Source organism: Athene noctua, chromosome 16 (genome assembly GCF_965140245.1).
Source record: "Athene noctua chromosome 16, bAthNoc1.hap1.1, whole genome shotgun sequence".
NCBI classification, from domain to species: Eukaryota; Metazoa; Chordata; class Aves; order Strigiformes; family Strigidae; genus Athene; species Athene noctua.
Genome location: NC_134052.1, coordinates 6482097 through 6502673, shown reverse-complemented (window position 1 = coordinate 6502673; position 20577 = coordinate 6482097). Strand labels below are relative to the sequence as shown.

The following is a 20577-nucleotide window of genomic DNA, read 5'->3' as shown; positions in this document are numbered from 1 at the left end:
GGGTGTCCATGCCACACCCCGCCCCGCTTGCCGTTTGGGCATGGCTGCAGAGTGAGATCTGTTTATAGGGCACCCAGCCCCTGTAAAACTCAGTTTATAGGAAAGTAAAAGGAGTTGTGTCGTTACTTTGCATAGCAACGTGTAAATTGCCAGGCAGGTGCTGACCTTCTCTGACAGGGAGGGAGAAAAAGGAAAAGGTGTGGGAGTGATGGAGGGAGTGAGAGAAGGGAAAATCAGGGAGAGAAGGCAACCAACTGTGGAGTGAGGAAAACAATGACTGAAGAGCAACCTTGTTCTCCTGGCAAGGTTTTTTCCAAGTTTTCCACCCCAGGTACAATTAAGACCAACACCAGCAGCTCAGCATCAAGGTCAATAGCCCAGGAAGGTGTTTCCTGGGCAGCAAGCGCCTGCTCCCTCAGTCCTGCCTGTGCCCAGGAGCTGGGATCAGCAAAGCACCTCGAGATTCAGTAATAAACAGTCAACAAGAATCACTGCTGCTCCACCAAAAAAAAACAGCTTAGCAGCGTTCAGCAGTGGGTGAGATGATTAAAGATTAACCCCCTGCCTCCTGCCTCCACCCCTCTGGGGAGTATAGGCCTTGAGGCTCAGCAAATCCTTTCAGAGAAATATTTGAAATAAAAGACAACAGATAGGGGACGCAGCGAAGGCAGAGGGAGGCAGAAGGGCCAATAGCCTCGGACAAGGGAATTGGTACAATCTGGCCCGTGTTTGCCGATGATAATGCGCCTTTCCAAAGCCCTAATAGACATGGAGATGGCAGATTATAGCGCAGCGCTGGACCCGGCGTATACTACTCTGGAGTTTGAGAACATGCAGGTGCTGGCTATGGGCAACGGTAAGTCCCCTCTGTCTTCTCTCCTCCACTGTGGTGGGATGAGCTGGGGGCTGCAGGAGGAGAAGTCCCGGGGGCGGCTGCCGAAATGCTCCCAGGGTGGGTGGGGGCACGGCAGGGGTGTCAGCCGTGGGGCTCCCAGCAGTTTATTGGGGGGTTTCTGCTTCCCCTGGGGAGAAATAGAAGTGGTGGTTCAATGCTGTGCTTGGTGCAGGCAGGATAGTGCCCTGCAGCCCAGACACCTCGGGGATGGCACTCACCAGGAGCTGGGTGTGATGAAAGGTCCCCACTGGACATCAGCTAAGGGTCTGGGACTGGGGCTGAGCACAGGGTGGGTCTCACCACCCCCAGACCCCAATCAAAAGAAAAGACCAGCCAAACGTTTCTGAGTGAAACTCTGCCAACAGCTCCCCTGAGAGATGACTGAGCCCATGGCTCCAGAACAGAGCCAGTCCCACCCCAGTAGCAGCTGGTGCTAGATTCTCCCAAAGCAGAAAGACATTTAGCGCCTAGCAGGGATGGAAATCCCTTCGAAAAGTGATTCAAACGCTGCCCCTGTAGCTGCCCTGAGGCCATGGCTCTTCCCTGTGCAGCCGGGGTGTGGGGTGGCATCCCCTTCCCTGAAGTGCTGCTGGGCTGGGAGGCTCAGCCCCCGGGAAGAGGGGCGAGGGGATCTGGCAAGGATAGATGAGCATTCCCATCCCCTCAGGAGGACAGGATCACACTTAACCCACCAGGATTCACAACCCTGGCCCACCCACTTGGGGACCAAGGAGACATGGTGATTAAATGCTCAGAGATAACAGGAGATTTCTCTCCAAGTTCCCCCTAAAGTCTCTCTAAATACGAAGTTAATGACTAAATGAAGCACACGGCACAGAGTGACCCCCCAAGCCCTTTCCTCCTGCCTGCTGCGTCACCGAGGCTGCTGGGGCACCCCTGTCCCAGAAGGGCTGTGCTAGTGGCATGGGCTCTCCCCTCACAGCCTGCGTGGGTCTTTCACGGGTTATGGCTCTGCTTCGTCACGGACGTGACACTGTGGTGCCAAAGTGGCTCTGCTGTGCAGTAACGCCCCACCACCCTGGGTCTCAGCCCCTTCTCTGCTCCCTGGGGCTGGTTCTACCCACTAAGGGGTCTCAGGGCCGAAAGCAGCCCCCTTTGGCTCTGCCGATGCCCATCTGGACCCTCCCAGACAAGCCCAGGTCTTGCTTCTATCTGTGCCCCTCTTCCCAGCCTGCACAGGGGGCTGCAACTCAGCCCCCCTGGACTGAGGGCTCCAAGGGGCAGAGGGACACGATAATTTTATATGACCAGAATAGGTGTGATACATAATACGCCCTAGGGGTGGATGAGTCAGCTGGGTCAGGCAGCACCAACACCTCTCCTCCTCCTCTGCCTAGTTCCAGACCAGGGGCAGGTCTTTCTCCAGGGCTGCTTTGGCACTCCAGCAATTGCCTGCAACTCTGCCTACAAAACCCCTGCCTACAAAACCTCCACCTACAAAACCTCTGCCTACAAAACCTCCACCTCTTTTTCTGGCCAAGGGCTGCAGGACAGATCAAACCCTGCCCTGTACAGCTCTGCAGCTCCAGCCCAGAGGTGGCTGCTCAGTAATCACCAAGTTTGCCACCATCACAGACCAAACACATCCCGTGTTCAGACAGGCTTGGGGACCTCTCGAGGAGCTCCTGTCCTAACACAAGTCTCAGCTGCAAGGTCTCAAACTTAAAGTCAGATTTTTTCTTTCTTCCATTTAGCTTAACTCCAATCCCATTAAACCCACTTCACTGCAACAGCCAGAAGCCCAAATTCTGGCACTATGAAATAAACTTAATTGGAAAATTATCCATTAGGCAATAATTTCATTGTTGGTTGGCTATTAGACTAAGATGTTGTAATTTCTTTGATAATGGTGCCAGTTTTTCCTGTTCTACATTCATCTGATTACAGCATGATATACTGCTAAAAAGGGCTTTATCTGGGCTGTCACAGATACACAAGTGATGTGATTATAGGCAGGTCAGCTCTTCCTCTCGTGTAAGTCCTACGTTTAGCTGAAACTGGAAATTAACTTTCCTTCTGAAGTGACCTTCGTCCCGCTGAGCCCTCAAGATGCATTGTGAGAAAGGATGTTTTTGGAGGCAAGTTGCTCGCAGAGACAAGAGACAGCCCGAATGGCCTTGGGAGGAGCTCAGGGCTTTGGGAGTGGAGAGAGGAGATTTGCACAGGCAGCTACACTCAAGGAAATGCAGCTGTGTGACAGGGTGTGCCAGGCAGGGACACAGAGAGGCAGCAAAGTGACTCAGAGAGAAATATAGGAGGGAAACAAGGAATTAGAAAGCAGGCAGGGAAATGAAAGGTGCTGCCAGAGCCAGGGAAGGTGCTGGCTCAAGATCCCCCGTGCTAGCTCGCTGCTGGATCCACACCAGTTACTCCTGCCGAGGGATAGCACGAGCAGGCTGTGAGTCTGCTGCAATACCCCTTTCTCTGCAAAATAAAAGCTAAGATTGTAGCCCTCCCCCAGGCAGCATTGCCTTGGCCTCCCCCAGCACCCATGCTCCAGCTACCCAAGGGAGCCCTGCTGGGACCAGCCTTTTTATAGCACCCAGCCCCCTTTCTGCTACCCCAGGCAGCTGTTTTCCTCCCGGGGTGAGAGTTAACTGTGTCCCTGCCAAAGCCAGAGACCAGGGACTGATAGACTCAAGTATTAAAATCTCAGCAGGTTTCTATGGCTTTGTAGATCATGGGTATCATTTGCAACTGGGATTTCCACTGAGGCAGGGAATGTGCTTGTGCTGATACAGGAAAATATACATGGGAGGGGACAATTAGATCAACTGAATTAAGGCCTGATCTCTTCAGCCTTGAGGTTTGTTTGGCTTGCTGGAGGGGTTTTAGTGTCGGGCTTGTATGGTTTCAAGCCTTTCAAATGTCCTTTCCCACAGAGGCTGCTGCAGTTCCCCATCCTCCCAAAAAAGCCCTGCAAGTGTCAGCCCCCCTAGGTCTGTGAGGACTGTAAGAAACAACAACCTCAGCTGTGGTGCTACCAGACTCTGGAAGATACCCAGCGAACAGCCTCCTCCATGCTGTAGCATCACCCTTTCCTTCTGGGTTAGCTTATCAGTCCTTCCCTGCATGGACAGTGATTTCCAGCTGGAGTCATTTGAGTTCATTATGCATTTCAAGTCTTGTTCTTCTGAAGAGCTGCCATGCAGGCTGGAGCTCCATGCCTGGCAGAGAAGCTCTGCAGCAAAGGGAGCTGGTCACCTTGTTTCTCTAATAGTGTCTGCTCGGGTCTGTCTTGGGGTCTTTTGGTGCTGTAACACAACCATCTCTCTAATTAATCAGCTGCTCACCCCGAACTGTACTACCTCAGCTTTAAACTCTGCACCAGCTTTTTCTTTGGCCACAAGTCTGCAAATCCCAGAGGAATTTTGGCTCTCCTCTGTGACTCCTGCAAATGGGTTTCTGTTTTGTCTGAAGGCATCACTGGAGTCAGGCCTTTGGGAAGAGCTGCCTCACCCTAGCACATGGGGAGCTTTTGCACACTCAAAATGCAATGACTTAAGACAGAGCACCTGCCACTCCTTACAGACCTCTCTGACCAACCCCTGCTGGCTGCAGCTGCCTGGTTCCTCCAAAAATCAAGTCTCTCACTGGAAACTGAGTTAGGAAGTGTTGGCTGTCTGTCTCACTGTCATCTTCTTCCTGTGTCCTTCCCCGAGCAGACACATCTCCATCAGAAGCAGCCAACCTCAACACTTCCAACAGCATTGGGGTGAGTGCGCTGTGTGCCATCTGCGGGGACCGTGCCACGGGGAAGCATTACGGGGCTTCCAGCTGTGATGGCTGCAAAGGCTTCTTCAGGAGGAGCGTCCGGAAGAACCACATGTATTCCTGCAGGTAAGGACAGAGGGGACAGAGTCACGTGGCTGAGACAAAACAGTCCCTAGGAGCTGAACAGCAAAGCCCTCAAAGTGCACCAGAATGGTCCTTCATCCTCTTCATCCTCCCTGCATCCTCCACCACCATCCCTGACCTCACGCCCCAGCTGGGAAGGGTCAGAGACTGCTCTCATTTTGTGATTGCCCTCCAGTGATCACCAGGGAAAGACCCTGGGGGGTCTTGCCCCATTCCTCAGGGTGCAAATGGATATGGCCAAACACGGATGTAGCCAGCAAGCAAGGTGGTGCCAGGGGAAAGCCCTATTACAGGGGCTGAGCACCTTGCTACTGAGTGATCTGAGTGCAGTGCAAACCCTGCTCACTCCCTGGGAGCACTTCAGTGGCCTCCCACCTCTTCTCCATCACAAGATGGAAGTGTATCTGCCATCTACCTAAAATGCTGTCACTGTCTGTTACATAAAAGAACATCTAAGGAGCAAAAAGCTGGTCAGCATAGCATGTACGTCTCTGAGGATGAAGCACCCATGTTGCTCCTGCAACTCATGCACTGCACCTTGTGTTGCTGATAGGAGCCCACAACTCCCCTGTGCCATCAGTGGCTGCGACCTGCCTGTTCCCTGTTCTGAGCAACCCACACAGAGTCATAGAGGAAACCGAGGAATCCTCAGCTCAGTGTCTAAATCACCTGGGCTTTTTGATTGAGTTACTCCTCATGGCCTGCCAGCCACTTGGAGAGTGTGAAGTGCAACATGACTCTAAAATTTGAGTGACAGAAAGAAGCCTCAGGTTTATGAGTGGTTTATGAGTGTGTGTGAAGCACATTATCACTTTGCACCCCAGGGTTATTTAAGCTGGCTGACAAAGAGCCCCCTCCCCATAGCTCCAGTGGAAAATCCAAGGTGGCCAGTTTTTAGGAGACTAGGGCTTTTATATAAGTGCTATGGAAATGCTCAAAAAACTGCTTTCAGGCATCTATTTGGTCAAATCTTAGTTTGGGGCCTTAAAAAGCACAGTAGAAACAAGCCTTTTCAAAAGCTACAGAACTCAGCATGGCTGGGAGCCCTTTCCCAGCTCTGTACGCCTTTGTCTTTATTTTACAAGCTTGATCAGTCCACAGTAAATTACAGTGAATTTGCAAGTGAAATTCATGCTGCAGATGGCCACCAGGCTTGTGCTGCATTCAAGAGCCACACACATGGGAGATCAGTGTTTGCCCCGCCATGTGCAGCGGGTTTGGTGATACAAGTGAGGAGGGAAGGAGCTGGTTGCTTTCCATGTCCTCTCTGAAGTGCAGGTGGCTGCAGAGCTCTTTGCACACCAGCAGTGCTGTCCAGAGGTCAGAACCAACCTGCCTGGATCCCAGACACAGCCCTGGAGAGATGCAAGGACTTAAACCCATCTCTTAACCTTGCTAGCTCAAGAACAACCTTCTACCCTTTTTTAAAATTCAGAATAAACACATTCTTCCTCCCTTCTAACTGGGATCTAACTTAAACCAGAGGCTACTAAGTCAGCTCTGACCCTCCTGGATCACACTTTTAACTTCACTGGGGCTTGTTAGTCTATCATGAGCATCCTGTGCCTAGTGGTTAGTAAGTAGGACCAGGAGCTTGAGCTCCTGCATGCAACTGTCAGCTCTAGCCTGTCCTTATTGAACACCCAGAGGTAGAGCAGAGGGCTGAGATGTTCAGAAGAAACCTCAGGTTAAAACAAGTGCAGAAACAGCACAGACTGGGGGTCCTTTCTCAGGGTGAACCTCTGGGAACCTGCTCTGAGTGTATCATGGAGCTTGGGGCTCTGTCTTGTCCTCCCTTCAGGCTCAGTCTTGTGGCTCCTCAATCCTCTCTTTCTTCCCAGGTTTAACAGGCAGTGTGTGGTAGACAAAGACAAAAGAAACCAGTGTCGATACTGCAGGCTTAAGAAGTGCTTCCGAGCAGGAATGAAGAAGGAAGGTGGGTGATCGTGTGACTTCCCTGCACTTCTCCTCGCAGCAGTCACGCTGGCTGCATATGTTTGAGGAACCCTTCAGGGCCCAAGGCCAGTCCCTGCTGTGTACACACTCACCCAGCTATCTTAGCCCTGTCTTCCCTCCACAGTGCTCTCCTGTGCACAGATCCAGACTCCCATCACAGGGGGCTTTACAGAGAATTTTGGCCTCCCGTCATGAGTCTTGCCTGTGCCCAACCTGCCCACTCCTACCCATGCGAGATCCTTGTGAGTAGCCATTGTCCTAACAGTTGAGCACAAGGCTTTGGCACCCTGCATGCTCCTAAATTCAATGTCAGGGCCCCTTCTCAGGGCACCTCTCAAAATGCCAGCAAAGACAAGCCCACGAGAGTGCCACATGGCCATGCTTATGTCTCAGAACTGCCTGTGCTTGTACACACAAATCACTCCCGGGCTCTTCAGCTCATTCTCACTCACACTGACACACACATCACCACATAGCTGGGGCATCCGAGCAGTTTGGGAATGCTTCTCAACATCAGTAAGAAACAGAAACTTCAAAGAAGGCCTGGAAATTTGGAAATACTTTGGGAAAACTGCTCTAAGTGCTGTTGCCCCAGAGTAACCATGAAATCCACAGCTGGACAGGTGAGTCCAGCAAAGGTCCAACTGTCATTTTGCCCTTTTTTTCCCAAATGTGCATATAGGTTCTTGCTGACCCTCTGCAGAGAGCTTAGTTTTACCTGATGCATCAGCCACAGCAGAAAGGACCCAGAGTAAGATGGAACATTTTGGCTCTTTATCTCCATATGAAATGAGTAAAGAGGTCAACCCCCCTGCATGGCCCAGGCTCACCCCACCAAGTTCCCTGCTTCTCTGTCTCTGCAACCCTTCCGTGTCCCCATGACTCAAACATGACAGGACAGTATTCACCCCTTGTTTAGCCCTGCTTGGTTCTCAGGAGTATTCACAGTAGCAAGGAAACCTGGGGCTGCTGTGGTCCTGCTGGTGGCCCCACTGGTGGTCCAGCTGGTGACCTTGCTGGTGGCCCTGTCCTGGAGGGACAAACTGCCAGGAACAGCCCAGAGGAGGTGCCTGGCACATCTCAGATAAGGGATAACCAGGAGGCATTTGGCCCTGTTGTTCCAGGCAGAGAAATTAAACCCTGTGTGCCCCCCAGTTCACACCCCTTGAGGAGAAACTTAGGAGAAAAGGTTCCTTGAAGATAACAGGGAAGTACCAGCAGTACCTGGGCAGCTTTCCCAGGAACACCAGCCTGCGGGAACACCTCTGAACAGGAACATTTTTTCCCTGTTAAAGGGGATAAGGTATTGCAAGGAACTTGGCTTGACTTTTCCCGAAGAACATAGGAATCCTCCTCTCCCTGCAGTGCCCGCTCATCCCGTGCCCAGAGCTTCGCTGCTACCTGTTAATATTCAATAGAAGTTACATTAGGTGCATGACCAGCTAATACTGAGCAAACATTTGGAAAACATCATGGCGTGACTGAACTCGGGGGCCTGCTACTGATAACAAGCAGCATAACCTTGAGAGCTCCTATTTACAGCCGCTGACTGCAGGGCTTTTCTTCTGGCCCAGCCTCATTATTGCTTTTTATCAGGTGGATTTATACATTGAGAACGTATCAATCCAGAGAGCCACCAGCCTAAGGCAGGGACTGTTCTGTTTCCCCTGCCATCGATCAATACCTTATTTGAGCAGATGGCTTTGACTGGCATGACCATGGTGAATTAGAGCCAGCCCACAGCCTCGTGACAGACAGCGAGGCAAATCCTCCCCCTCAGCACTACTGCTTCTGTGGCTGCTGCTGCCTCTAGACTTAAAGCCCAGGTCCTCAAGATTAGACCAAGCAGGGAAGCACGTTGGGGTCAAACCTGTCCTGGGACTGTCTTTACGATAAGGTATGAGAGAACTCTGTTGCTCTGGATAGATAAGTAGAAGCTGCTCTGAACTTCCTTCCTTATTGTAGCTTAGATGGAATTTTTCCAACTGCACCTACCCAGTGCAAGAGTTCCCCAAACAGAGCTCACTGAAGTCATTTGGACAGACAAAGCAGCCATGCAGACACTTGACTGCTCCATTTCACACATTTGGGCTGCATGTGTGAGCATGGCCACCATTTCAGACCCCGTATCTCGAAAGCAAAAAACTCAGAATCAGACCCTTTGAGAGGAAACTTTCCCACTGAACTCTACAGGCTTTGAACCAGGTGTCTGGGTTCTGAAATGACTCCATCCCAGGAAAACCTAATAAAGTGAATGTGAAAACAGAACCACCAGATGTAGTGAGCTCTCCTGTCACAAACCAGTCACACTGCTCGTCTACCCTGCCAGCGAGGCGAGTTGAGAAACTACAGCTAAGGAACGGGAACGTCAAAAGTCTGTGCTAGTTTTCGGTGTTCATTGACATGAACAACCTGCAGCTCAGCCAAAATACTCTCTTGCAGCTGTACAAAATGAACGGGACCGAATCAGCACGCGGAGATCAAGTTACGAAGACAGCAGCTTGCCCTCCATCAATGTCTTACTGCAGGCAGAAGTCCTGGCACAACAGGTACCTCCTCTTTTTTCTTTGTCAAATACAAAAGCATTAGGCACTATCTGGCCAGTAGAGCCTGTTGAGTACTTAATAGCTGAGTCTTCAAATTACCACTTCTTTTCTAAATAACTTACCTGCCAATTCAACACTGATTTTTTCAAAGGCATTTGTTACCTGAAACCATCCCTTTAATGCTCTTTGGTCCAGAACTCAGTTGTAATAATATGCAATAATCTCTTCTTCTTTGCTGGGACACATGAAGGCTGGAGAGCCTGCTGGAAGAAAACGAGGTAGACTCATTGAAATCCAAGGAGCTGGAGCCACCTGAGCCAGCCAAGGGCCTGGCTTTGCATGGGCAGCCTCCCTTCCCCATCAGCTGTTAGGAACTTTGGATTCTGTCTTCCTGCACAGTTTCATGAGGAATCACTTTCATGCTTGTTTTATGCAGATATTCTTTCCAGTGTTTGCTTGAAATCTCCCATTTCCACAAGCATACCGCCAAGACTTATTTTCTAGAATGTTCACCTGAAAAGATGACTCTGATTTAAGCATCTGGCTATTGCAAATGGTGTACATCAGATCATCACTCTCTAGGAGCACACAGGCTGCAGGGTGGGGTTTGTCTGCGAGCACAAGTGATGAGGATGGGGCTGTGCTGGAGGCAAGAGCTGCCGTCTTTCATGGGCACTGGGGAGAGCAGCACTCCTTGTCCCAGGGAAAATGAAGAGGGGTTCAAGTTGATAGTCCATGTTCTTCCTTGCTTCAAGGGTCACAGTACCCTGAAGGCTGCCCCGGGGGATGCTCTAGGACTGGATGTGCCATGCTCTGGGCTCCACACTAGCACTTAGGCTATAAGGTCCACTTCGCCAAGGAGGGGATACACCAGAAAGGCCAGGGGCCAATCCTGTACACAAGCAGCATATCCAATCTCATCTCATGTCTCACCTTGTCCTACGCAGGCCCTAATATATTTATATACCCTATAAAGATAATATTGGCACTGCCCCCAGAGGTGTGAGATAATGGGGTATCAAGTCACCCGACCAACAAGGGAAGGACATTTCCGGGACGGAGTCCTGCAGTGGCATCATATATAAGTCTTGAGAAGGGTCTGCTGATAAAAACTACAACTATCGACAAATCCAGGGGAGCTCCTGCTCTCCCACAGAGCACAGAGAGACTCATTAAACAAGGCAGGCTCCAGCACAGTAATTGGTAACTTTTATGTGCCTAGCTAATTAGAACAAGATACTGCTGAGGAGCTGCTTTCTCCAAGATCTCGGGTCACTCACTCAGAGGTCTTTATTTATTTGCTAAGCCTTCCGGGCTCTCTGATTAGGGTAATACATGGTGAGATTTTTACAATCTTATTTATTCAATAATAGCTCAAGAGCTGGAAAGCTTCCAGGCAATGCAACCTGAAAAAAAAAAATGCAGGTGGCATTTGAATTCCATTTCCTTGGGGAGGCTGGCAGGGTCCAAGCTGAAAATGCTGGCAGAAACAGGACAGGAAGAGCTGATGTTGTACAAGAGCACAGAGGGCAGGCGGAGGGCAGCGATGGGGTTGAGTTAATTGCTTACAGAAGCATGAGGATAAAGTAGTGACTAAGGGTAAATTTTTAGATGAGCTGGGTGAGCAGCTATGCATGAGAACCGTGCAGGAGGTTGGGCGCCTGGTTTGGGGGGTATGTTCTTTCCAGCTCTGTGTGACAGTATTTGCAGTTGTCAGGCTTGTCCTTTGCAGATGCAATGGCCCCATTTGCCTCTGCAATCACAAGTAATTTGCCATGCAAAAAATGCAACCTGTGTTGTGGGCATGCTTGCACATGTACAGTTTTGCCAAAAGGGCCTAAAAGCTGGGAGGAGGTGGGAGGTTGTTGTCTTTAAAGACTTGAAGTGGGTAATGTCAAATATTAAGAAACTGGTGCTCACTAAAAGCAATGTCAGACCTGGAAAGCTACCTTCAGCAGAGACTTCTTGTGCTCATGCAGACTCAGAGAGAAGTAGAGCCTGTGTGTCTCCTGTCAAAAGCAGACCAGGCAGGTCTGGCCAAGCACTGGTTCTGGAGCAGGGTGGAAGGGGGAGAAGTCTGGAAGGGGGAGCAGTCCTCTGCCCTTTGGTGGGACCAAGTAGCTTGTGCAGCAGCACTGGGTGGACGTGTCCTTGCTACTGGTGAGGCTGACAACTACACAAGCCCCTCTGTTCCCTCCTGAATCTTGACTGAGCACATTTGTTCAGTAGGAGGAAGACCTCGGCTTTAGAAATATTTCTTCTGTGCTTTCCAGTCTATTCAAGACATGACAGGTTACTGAGATGATCCACAGCCTCAGCTCTGAAGTATTTCACGTTCACAGATCCCCAAGTTGATCTCAATTTAAATGAGTTGCGCTGGCCCACATATTCTGGGGGCTGGATGTGCAACAATTTTCTTTTTGTAATCGTTAATGCTGGAGTCTGCATCAGTACAACCCATAGGCTGGGAATTTTCCTGTCTGTTTCCTCTGTGGCACTGAAAGCTGAAGGATCTCTTCCCTCCTTCCAGATATCATCCCCAGTTTCTGTGATCAATGGAGACATCCGAGGGAAGAAGATTGCCAACATCTCTGATGTTTGTGAGTCCATGAAGCAGCAGCTGCTAGTGCTGGTTGAGTGGGCCAAGTACATCCCTGCCTTCTGTGAGCTGCCCTTGGATGACCAGGCAAGTCCCCCCATCCACCCCACCTTGCTCTGCCCTGGAGAAGGCAGCAGGGAGCCGAAGGAGAGCCAAGCAGCTGAGACCTTCAAAGAAAATGTGCATTGTCCACTCTGTTATCCTGACTGCTGCAGCTGATTGGGAATGACATCCATACAATGCCAGCGCAGGCCATTTGCATGTGCAGCTAATCAGTCGATGAGCACAGTCAGGATAACACTGAGCTCAAATAAGGTACATAATCAGGTGCGCATTTTGCATGGGCCAATCAGACAATTATTTATTCATTATAGTTTGTACAGCACAGTGAAAACCTGAAGTGCAATACAAATGCTTAGGGTAATCAGACTTAGCAGGACAAATTTCTAGCCTAAGGTCTGTGCAAGACTTGAAACCAAATCTGCCTGTCTATCTCTTTCTGTTTCTTGCCCAGGGATGTGTTTGTATCCATCCTCCTGGTGTGGAATTATTGAAAATAAACATTAGTTTGTTCCCAAGGCAGTAAGAAAATCTCTCTTCAGAAGTAAAACCCCAGAAATTTATTTGCATTTAACACGAATTCCTAAAATGACATTTTCTGATTCCATAACCAGGATAAGCACAGTGCGCTCGAAATCTTCTGTAAAACTACATTGCAGGATCTCAGACAGCCTCAAAGAGATACAAGGAGGTGTCTCCTGTGTAAGTCTAAATTTCAGGGGTCTGCAGCAGATGTTGCAGGATGTGATGTGTGCCCACCCTTGACCGGCACGTGGTGGAGAGGCTCCAGAGGGAAGGGATAGCACTTCTGGCAGGGTATAGCACTTCTGGCAGTGGCCAGCACAGGTCCTGTCACAGATAGAAATGTTTCCAGTCTGCCCAGTGTTCAGTCACAAAACCAGCATGGCTCCTCTTCAGCTAGGATCAGTCTCCTGCCCTGCTATCTAGAGGTAATTTTTACATTATCAAGAAAGAGAATATCCAGAAAGTGAGAGCATCCAGCTGATCAAAACCCCCTAAATCTTAAAACTGAGATCTTTAGTAATCACCCAGCAGCACAGAGCCACAGGGAATTCAGTGCTGTTAGCACTGGAGCATATTTCCTTCTTTTCTGTGTGTACAAGTGCTAAATTGTTTAAAATGTTAAGAAAACTGTTAACCTTGTAAGGCAAATACAACTCAAAAATTATGAAAACCAAAATGGACTCCAATGGCAAAGGACATTTACACAGCAAACAGGCTGCAGCCCCACAGAGGCCTGGGCAGCTCTGCATAACCCATTGCATCCCTGTGCCATTTGGAACAGAGGCAGTAAACCTGGTTAATAACTCTGCAAACTACAGCAATTTCCACATTTCCATGAGCTCATTTTACAATTGTGAGGCTGCAAAATTTCTCAAAGAAGAAAACAAAGCCTAAAGATGACATTGTCTGAACCCTGCCTTCCCACAGGGGAGAGGCTGCTCTCAGCATGCTCCACAGGCTTGTCCCACTGAAACAGGTCTGCTGGTATGACCAGGCATCCCCCATCAGGAGCAGTTCCCAATCTGTCCCAAAGGGCCTGAAAGACTGTGCTGTATTAAAACTAATCAATTAATGCCATCTGTGCTTTCGAAGGATGGTGTGAGAACTGAGGCAGCAGATACTCAGGGGAGTTCAGGAGGAAGGACAGAAACGCCAGAGAGCACGACTAAACAAAACTATGTGCGAGGCAGCTGCCCAAGGGGCATGAGAGCCAGTCAAGACATGTTGAGTGGGAACATTTAAGGTTGGAAAACACTGCTACGTTGCCATTAAAATGTTGCCTGAGAATGAATCATCTCTGCCAACATTTTTATAGGAAAGGTCATTCCCAACCCCTCATTCTTCTTCTGCACCAAGACGTCAAAGTACTGGGTTTGGTGGGGCAAAGCCATTTCATTTTAAAGTTAAAAGTTCTACTTTGTTGTGTTACAACTTTTATATTTATCCTCATTCACAATGGAATGATGTATCTCAGTTTAATCACTGCAAGAGCAAATACCAAATGAGATGGTTTTGCCTTGTTGAAGTACTTTACCCTGCTCAAACAAGCAAATTCTATGGAAACAAAAATGGTGGTTCCAAACTGAGCTTTCTTGAATTTGCATTAGGCAGGAAATTTCTACATGAGGGCTTTTCTCCCCCTTGGGACTTGCAGATTTTTCATCCTTCTCAAAATTTCGTCAGATAGACAAGCTCAGTGTTTTTGCAGCTCTGGTAATTACAAGCAGCTCAGCTAACACATCCACCCGTGTTTGGATAGTGATAGAGAGACGCTAGATTTTGGCATATAGATAAAGATTCTCCAGCATCATGTGTGAGTAGTCTTTTTGCAAGGATCTCCACTCTGTTTATTTTGCATAACTCTTTTTCACCCTCTGCAAAAAAATATTCCTCTCTCGGACATCAGCATCTTTTCTAATCAGAGCTCTTTTCTATGGGTGACACATTCTCCTGGCATTTCCGGCAGGGTAAGGCTTCTCTTAACTTTGTCAGATGCTGAGGGATAGCACACTGGAAAAGGGGACCATTCCCATCAGGACACACTTTCAGAATCTCTCCATTAATGTTTAATGATTGTTTTCTCCAGCAGAGGCTCCTGGACGGACATTAAGAAGCCTCTGTGTCAGGCTGTCCAATTGTTAACTTCTGTTTCTGCCTAAATCTCTGAAATTTTTAACTGAAGGAGGGCAAAAGATTCAGAACATTCTCAGGAGCCACTGGAGGGTGTAAAATGAAACACTTCAATCATTAACGTGAGGCAGAAAAACATTGCTTTGGCTTCCCTGGCCCAAATGCCCATTGCTGAAATGAATGGCCAGAGGGTGACCCCACCAGCCAGGCGGATGTGGGTCCTCATGAGCAGGATTTCAGCAGGAGGTGGGCATGGCCCTGGGGGACAGCAACTGCCCGCAGCAGTGGATGGTACTTCTCCTCACTTCCCAGGCTGGAGCATGGTCCCCGGTTCTGCACTTGTAGGAGCTGCCTCGTCTGCAAATGTCCCGCTGTGAACATGTCCCACTGCTGGGGTGAGGTCCTGGGACAGTCTAGCACGGTCTTGCTCATGACATGTGACATGAATATGGGATGTTCCAGGTGCTGTCCATTATCTACTGGTTCTGCTGGATTTATAGCTGTTTGTGCACAGGAGTGAACCATTTTTTGACCTCTTTCTCTGACTGTGACTGGAGAGGAACTCTCACTCATCCCTGAGTGCACTACAGGAATTCTGGGCTTTCTCTCTTGCTTACATGAAATCACAGCCTTGTCTCTGTCTCTGCATCACCCAAATAACTTTTCCCTGCTCTTGCAGGTAGCACTTCTGCGAGCACATGCAGGGGAACATCTGTTACTGGGAGCTGCCAAGAGGTCCATGGTGTTCAAGGACATCTTGCTGCTAGGTAAAGAGTGCACTTCTGTTCCTGGCCCACCTGCTTCTGCAAAGCTTCCCTGACAGGGTGAAGGAGAGGGTGCTTTAGCATTTGTGGGCATCCTTTGTGCAGGTATTTTAGTGAGCCTAGCACCTTTGGGTGCAGCTAGGCCTGCCTGCCATTCACATCAGGGCCATGACATTTGGCGGTCAGTGAACTATGAACATTCACCTGCCCCCCCCCAGTTTGTGTAAGCAAGCTGTGGTGTGATTGAGAAAAAGGCTTTTACTCCTCAGTCAGCTTCTCCTTGCTTGAGTGACTCCTGTGTAAGGAGAGGCTGCTCTGGCAACACAGATCAGCATTTCTGGTGGACTGAGCCTGGGAAGGGGCAGAAGGAGGAAATTCTTAAGTCCTCCACCCCCAAAATTATCTCAGCATAGGTTACCTGAGTTTTGAACTCCTTTCCACCCTTGACAAGTCTCTGTGCTGCTTGTCCAAAGGAAATGACCACATCATCCCACGGAACTGCCCTGAACTGGTAGAGGTGAACCGCGTGGCCATCCGCATCCTGGACGAGCTGGTCCTCCCCTTCCAGGAGCTGCAGATAGACGACAATGAATATGCCTGCTTGAAAGCCATCATCTTCTTTGACCCAGGTATGCTCCAGCTTGGTGAGGGTTACCGTCAAAGGGGACTAGTCTGGGTTATGCCGACTATTACTGGTCCTGAGTTGCAGAAACACTGCCTGGTCTCCTCTCTGGGCCAAAGTCTTCTTAGAGGGAGGGGAGAAGTCAGCCTAAGATAGAGAATCAGACAACTCACCTCAGCCTGCACCCAGACTTCATGCTGTTACTGAAGGGCAGCTCCTAGGGAAGCAGCCTGGATAGTTTGCTCTGTGGGTTGTTTCAGATGCCAAAGGACTAAGCGACCCCTCCAAGATCAAGCGGATGCGGTACCAGGTGCAGGTCAGCCTGGAGGACTACATCAATGACCGGCAATACGACTCACGGGGCCGCTTCGGGGAGCTGCTGCTGCTGCTGCCTGTGCTGCAGAGCATCACCTGGCAGATGATAGAGCAGATCCAGTTTGTCAAGCTCTTTGGCATGGCTAAGATTGACAACCTACTGCAGGAGATGCTGCTGGGAGGTAAGTACCTGAGGGTCCTACAAGGGGCGTCTCAGTGTTTCCTGATCCCTGATCACCAACCCCTTGAGAACATCTACAGCCATTGTTTCCTACCTGAAAAAGATGGAGACAGCTTGTATGCAGGTCAGCCCTTGACTCCCACAAAATCATCTCCTCCTATCACTGGCAACAGCAACAAAGGGTCCTCCATTTCTACTTGCCTAAAGAAATGCATTAGCTCTGCATCTATTTATGGAGAGGCATCTCCAGCCTTCTGCATGTAGACAGGTTTTGCTGTGTAACCCCCAAACTCCTACCATTTCACTAATCCTCCTCTCTGTCAGAAGGAAGTCACCAAAAGGGTCTGAAAGCTCAGGTTGAAAGCATGTCCCAGATTTTCTAGTGAGAGCATCCAGTGGGTCCAAAAAAAAAAAAAAAAAAATTACCACTGTGCTATTCTTTACATGGAAGTGTGACTCAGGAGGAGAGGAATATAATTCTGTGTGAGAGGAAATGCAGGCAGCAGGCAGAAGTTAGTGAGGCCAGGGCATCCATGGAGGAAAATGGGAAGAGTGTGCTCAATCACATTTTCGCAAGCTGATCATGCGCAAAGCCCTGGGCGTTGTGGTGCAGTGGGTCTGCCCATCTGAACTGTCTCCTTCTGCCACTGTAGCAACTAACGTCCTATGCACATTTGTAGGCTCATCAAGTGAAACGCCGCATGCTCACCACCCCCTGCACCCTCATCTGATCCAGGAGAACCTGGGAACAAATGTCATTGTGGCCAACACAATGCCTCCTCAGATGCACAACGGGCAGATGTGTGAGTATTGCTAGAGAAATGGAGAGCTCCCAGGAGAAACTGAGAGCTTTCCAGCATGCCTATGGAGGTAGTTTCTTCCTTGCAAGGAAATTTCCATGCAAGACAGAGACTGATAATGAGTGAGAAATTCCTAGGCAGAAAGGAGGTAAAGATAAACATGTGGGTTAGATTAGATTAGGCTAGGCTAACTGATTCAACAAGATGTTCCCTGGCAGACTGTAACTTTTACATAGCTCTTAGGGAGTGATTGATCTCATCCCGTGCCTACTGAAATCAGTAGAAAGGCTCCCCTTTGGTTCAGACACACTTTGCCCCCTGCAAAACCACAGGAGAATCTGGTCCACCACACATGGCTCCCACATGGGGCCACCACTTGGGAATTTGGGCTGAGATGACCTCAGCTGACAAAAAAAGTGGCCAGTACAGATCAAAATGCCAGCAGCTCCCCTCATTTGATGTTTGTTACTGTGGTTCTTCCAGGGCATCTAACCACGCCTGTGCATGTGGGCTGCCTTGCAGCAAACACACAGGCCATTAGGAGCAATGGTTTTGTTACAGAGCCTCTGCCTTGCTTACACCTGAACCTCGCACAACTGAGGACAGATCCCAGTGCTGTCGGGTCCATGAGGCCCTCTTCTAATTTTGTTTCTCTCTCTGTAGCTACTCCAGAAACTCCACAGCCATCTCCACCTGCAGGGTCAGGACCAGAGCAATACAAGCTGCTGCCTGGAGCTATTGCAACTGTGGCAAAACAGCCCACCTCCATCCCACAGCCTGCCATCACAAAACAGGAGGTCATCTAGCAATCTGCAGACCAGCTGACCTCATTTAGAAGACCGTGTGGGAGAAACGCCCAAACTGACTCTGTCACTGTGAAAAAATAAGTCATCCAGAGGTCCTTGGGTGCAAACACACGGACTTGCTTATTGGACTAGTCCATCACCACCAAAAGCTGTCTTCCTGCAGCTATGGACAGCATGTGCCACGGGCAGCCCCGAGTCCCAGAACTAAGGTTGAAGCCTTACTGAAACCCTCAGTCCTTATAAGAAGGGCCAGATCTCTGCCTCCCTCTGTGGGGAGGTTGCAGTGACTGGTTGGGGACAGTGCAGCTGGCTGTTCCCCCATTGCCACCTCTCAGCATCAGTTCAGCACACACAAGACCCTGCGAACAAGCAATTCTCTGTGCAATGTGAATGGAGAGCTTCCCTCCCACAGCCATGCCAGCTCCCCAGGCAGTCCCCAGTCCAGCCAGACTTGATGGAGACGGAAGCTCCCCCAGGAGCATCGCAGCAGAGGAAGCTCACAGGTTTTGCCCAGGCAGCATTTCAGAAATGCTCCTCAGCCTTGGCTAGGTCTTTGTATCGTGTCACCCTCCAGCACACTAACCACCCCCATCCAGGTCTAACAAATCTTTCAGCTGATACTGTGGCAAAGTCTGGCTCACCAGGATTCTCCACTATTTGGATCCTTCTGCCTTTTGAGGGGTTTTGTTATTTCTGTGCCATGATTGCCCTCCCACCACAAGGCTCAGAGAGGCAACCACTGCCAAACCCTTCCCTTACACCACTTACTGCCTCTCACTACCTGGACTGGGAAGTTGGGGGACCAAGGAATTCAGGAGATTTCAGCTAATGGGATGGTGTCACCCCATGCAGGCTGGCAGTGGGCAGCACTGCCAAAAATATCACTAGCCCCACTACTGCTTCTCAGCAGTCAGAAGACCACTGGTTGCCTATTTGCAAAGAAGTGGGGGGAAGGATGTATGAAGACGAGAGACCTGTGAAGGTGAGAAAAGCCTGAGCCTCATAGATTGGACCAAGGTCTTGGGCTGCCCATGTGCTGGGGATATCATGACCCAGGATCTCAGTTCAGACTCAGCTTTGGTACTAAGATATGCCATATAATCTATTTGTCCAGTCCAGTGCCACTCCTTCAGCTTAGAGTGGCTGATAACAGATTTATAGGTCTTCATAACATGATAAGAGTTCATTATGGCTCCTTCAGACCTCACAAGGTTTGAAGGCAGCAACCTCAAAAACTCAGTGGTTTGAGTCCTGCAGAAAAGAACAACAGAGGTCCAGGAAAAACCCTGTCTCGCCTAAGCCCCTTGAGTCTGCCCCAGCCATGGGTCTGCACCCACCTGTCCCGCTCCCTCCCTGCCACAGTCCCTGTTTCTCTGTGTCTGCCCATGCCAAGACCCCGCAGATCTGACCTTTGGTTTACAGCTGAAACCAGGAAAGGAGCCCTCCCGTGCCCGACAGTTGCCTCTCCAGGTGCCAGCAGGGCTGGAGCTCGCAAAGCCCTGCACCACTTCAGGCCTGAGTCGTTTTTGGCAGTGCAAGGCAATAGCAGCTCTAAACTAACCATAGACTATGTGGGGTGCTGGCCTCTCAGGAAGATGAAGCTGGGGGAACCATGGCTGCGAGAGGTCCCTGGCGGGGTCGAGCCTGAGCCAGCCCAGCCAGAGGAGCTGCAGGTCTGTCCCTTGATTTCCAATGCAAAAATGAAACACCTCACTTTGTGCTGACGGTGTCAGAAGTATTGTATCATCTCTCAACGGTGGTGGCATCGTACCAAGTAATTTATTGCAATGATGAATCCAATCATTTTCTGTAAATTATTTTGTAAATCACATTGATTATTTATAATTGGGAGATTAAATGCAAAAACCCATAATAACCAGGCTGTCTTTTCCAACTGCAGCAAACTTTTTTCCTGTACGTAGACATACTCTGTGGGGAATCCTTTCTGGTCCATTTGCACCAAGCATTCCTCAATATTGTACATTAAATTTTGCTGCTTACTGCCTTCCAATGGAAACAGAGGAATATTTCTTCACTAGAGTTTGTATTCAGAAAAAAAAAAAAAAGAAATAAATGCAAAAATATTTTCTAACTTTTCCCAGACAGATGGATTTCTTTCTTCTGGGAGGATTTATTTTAAATCAAGGGGCTCACCTCCCTGTTGGTCTGACCATGAAGCTATATGTGTTGAGGAAAAAGCCCAAACAAGTGTTTGATGCTGTTGCCAGCTGCCACTATTTCCTGGCAAGCCTTATGTTAGCTGGTGTCTGTCCTGAAGCCACATGTGCTGGAATCATATGAATGAATGACAATTCTAATTTTCATTAAAAGAAAAACAAACATGAAGAATAAATATTTGCTTTTGTGATTCCAGGGAGCTTAAACATTTGAAGTAACCACACTCCAAAAGCCAAGAAAAGAAAGTCAAAATATGTTATTAGCGTTTTGAACATGTTAATTTTTAAGTTCCTCTTGTATTTCAAAGGTAATTTCTGGGCA

General features: G+C 49.3%; 1 protein-coding gene across 2 annotated transcripts; it reads left to right on the top strand.

The window, feature by feature from the left end:
- Positions 1 to 735: 735 nt before the first annotated feature.
- HNF4A (hepatocyte nuclear factor 4 alpha) lies at positions 736 to 20156 on the top strand. Of its 2 annotated transcripts, none has more exons than XM_074920105.1 (10): positions 736 to 856; positions 4579 to 4756; positions 6616 to 6710; positions 9173 to 9279; positions 11807 to 11962; positions 15270 to 15357; positions 15828 to 15983; positions 16237 to 16473; positions 17153 to 17275; positions 17936 to 20156. In XM_074920105.1, exons 1-10 carry the CDS (start codon positions 736 to 738, stop codon positions 18076 to 18078), a joined length of 1404 nt encoding a protein of 467 aa, XP_074776206.1. In that variant the 3' UTR covers positions 18079 to 20156. The 2 variants fall into 2 exon arrangements, with proteins under 2 accessions (XP_074776206.1, XP_074776208.1); XM_074920107.1 differs by having other exon boundaries at positions 742 to 856; positions 4582 to 4756.
- The last annotated feature ends 421 nt before the right edge of the window (positions 20157 to 20577 follow it).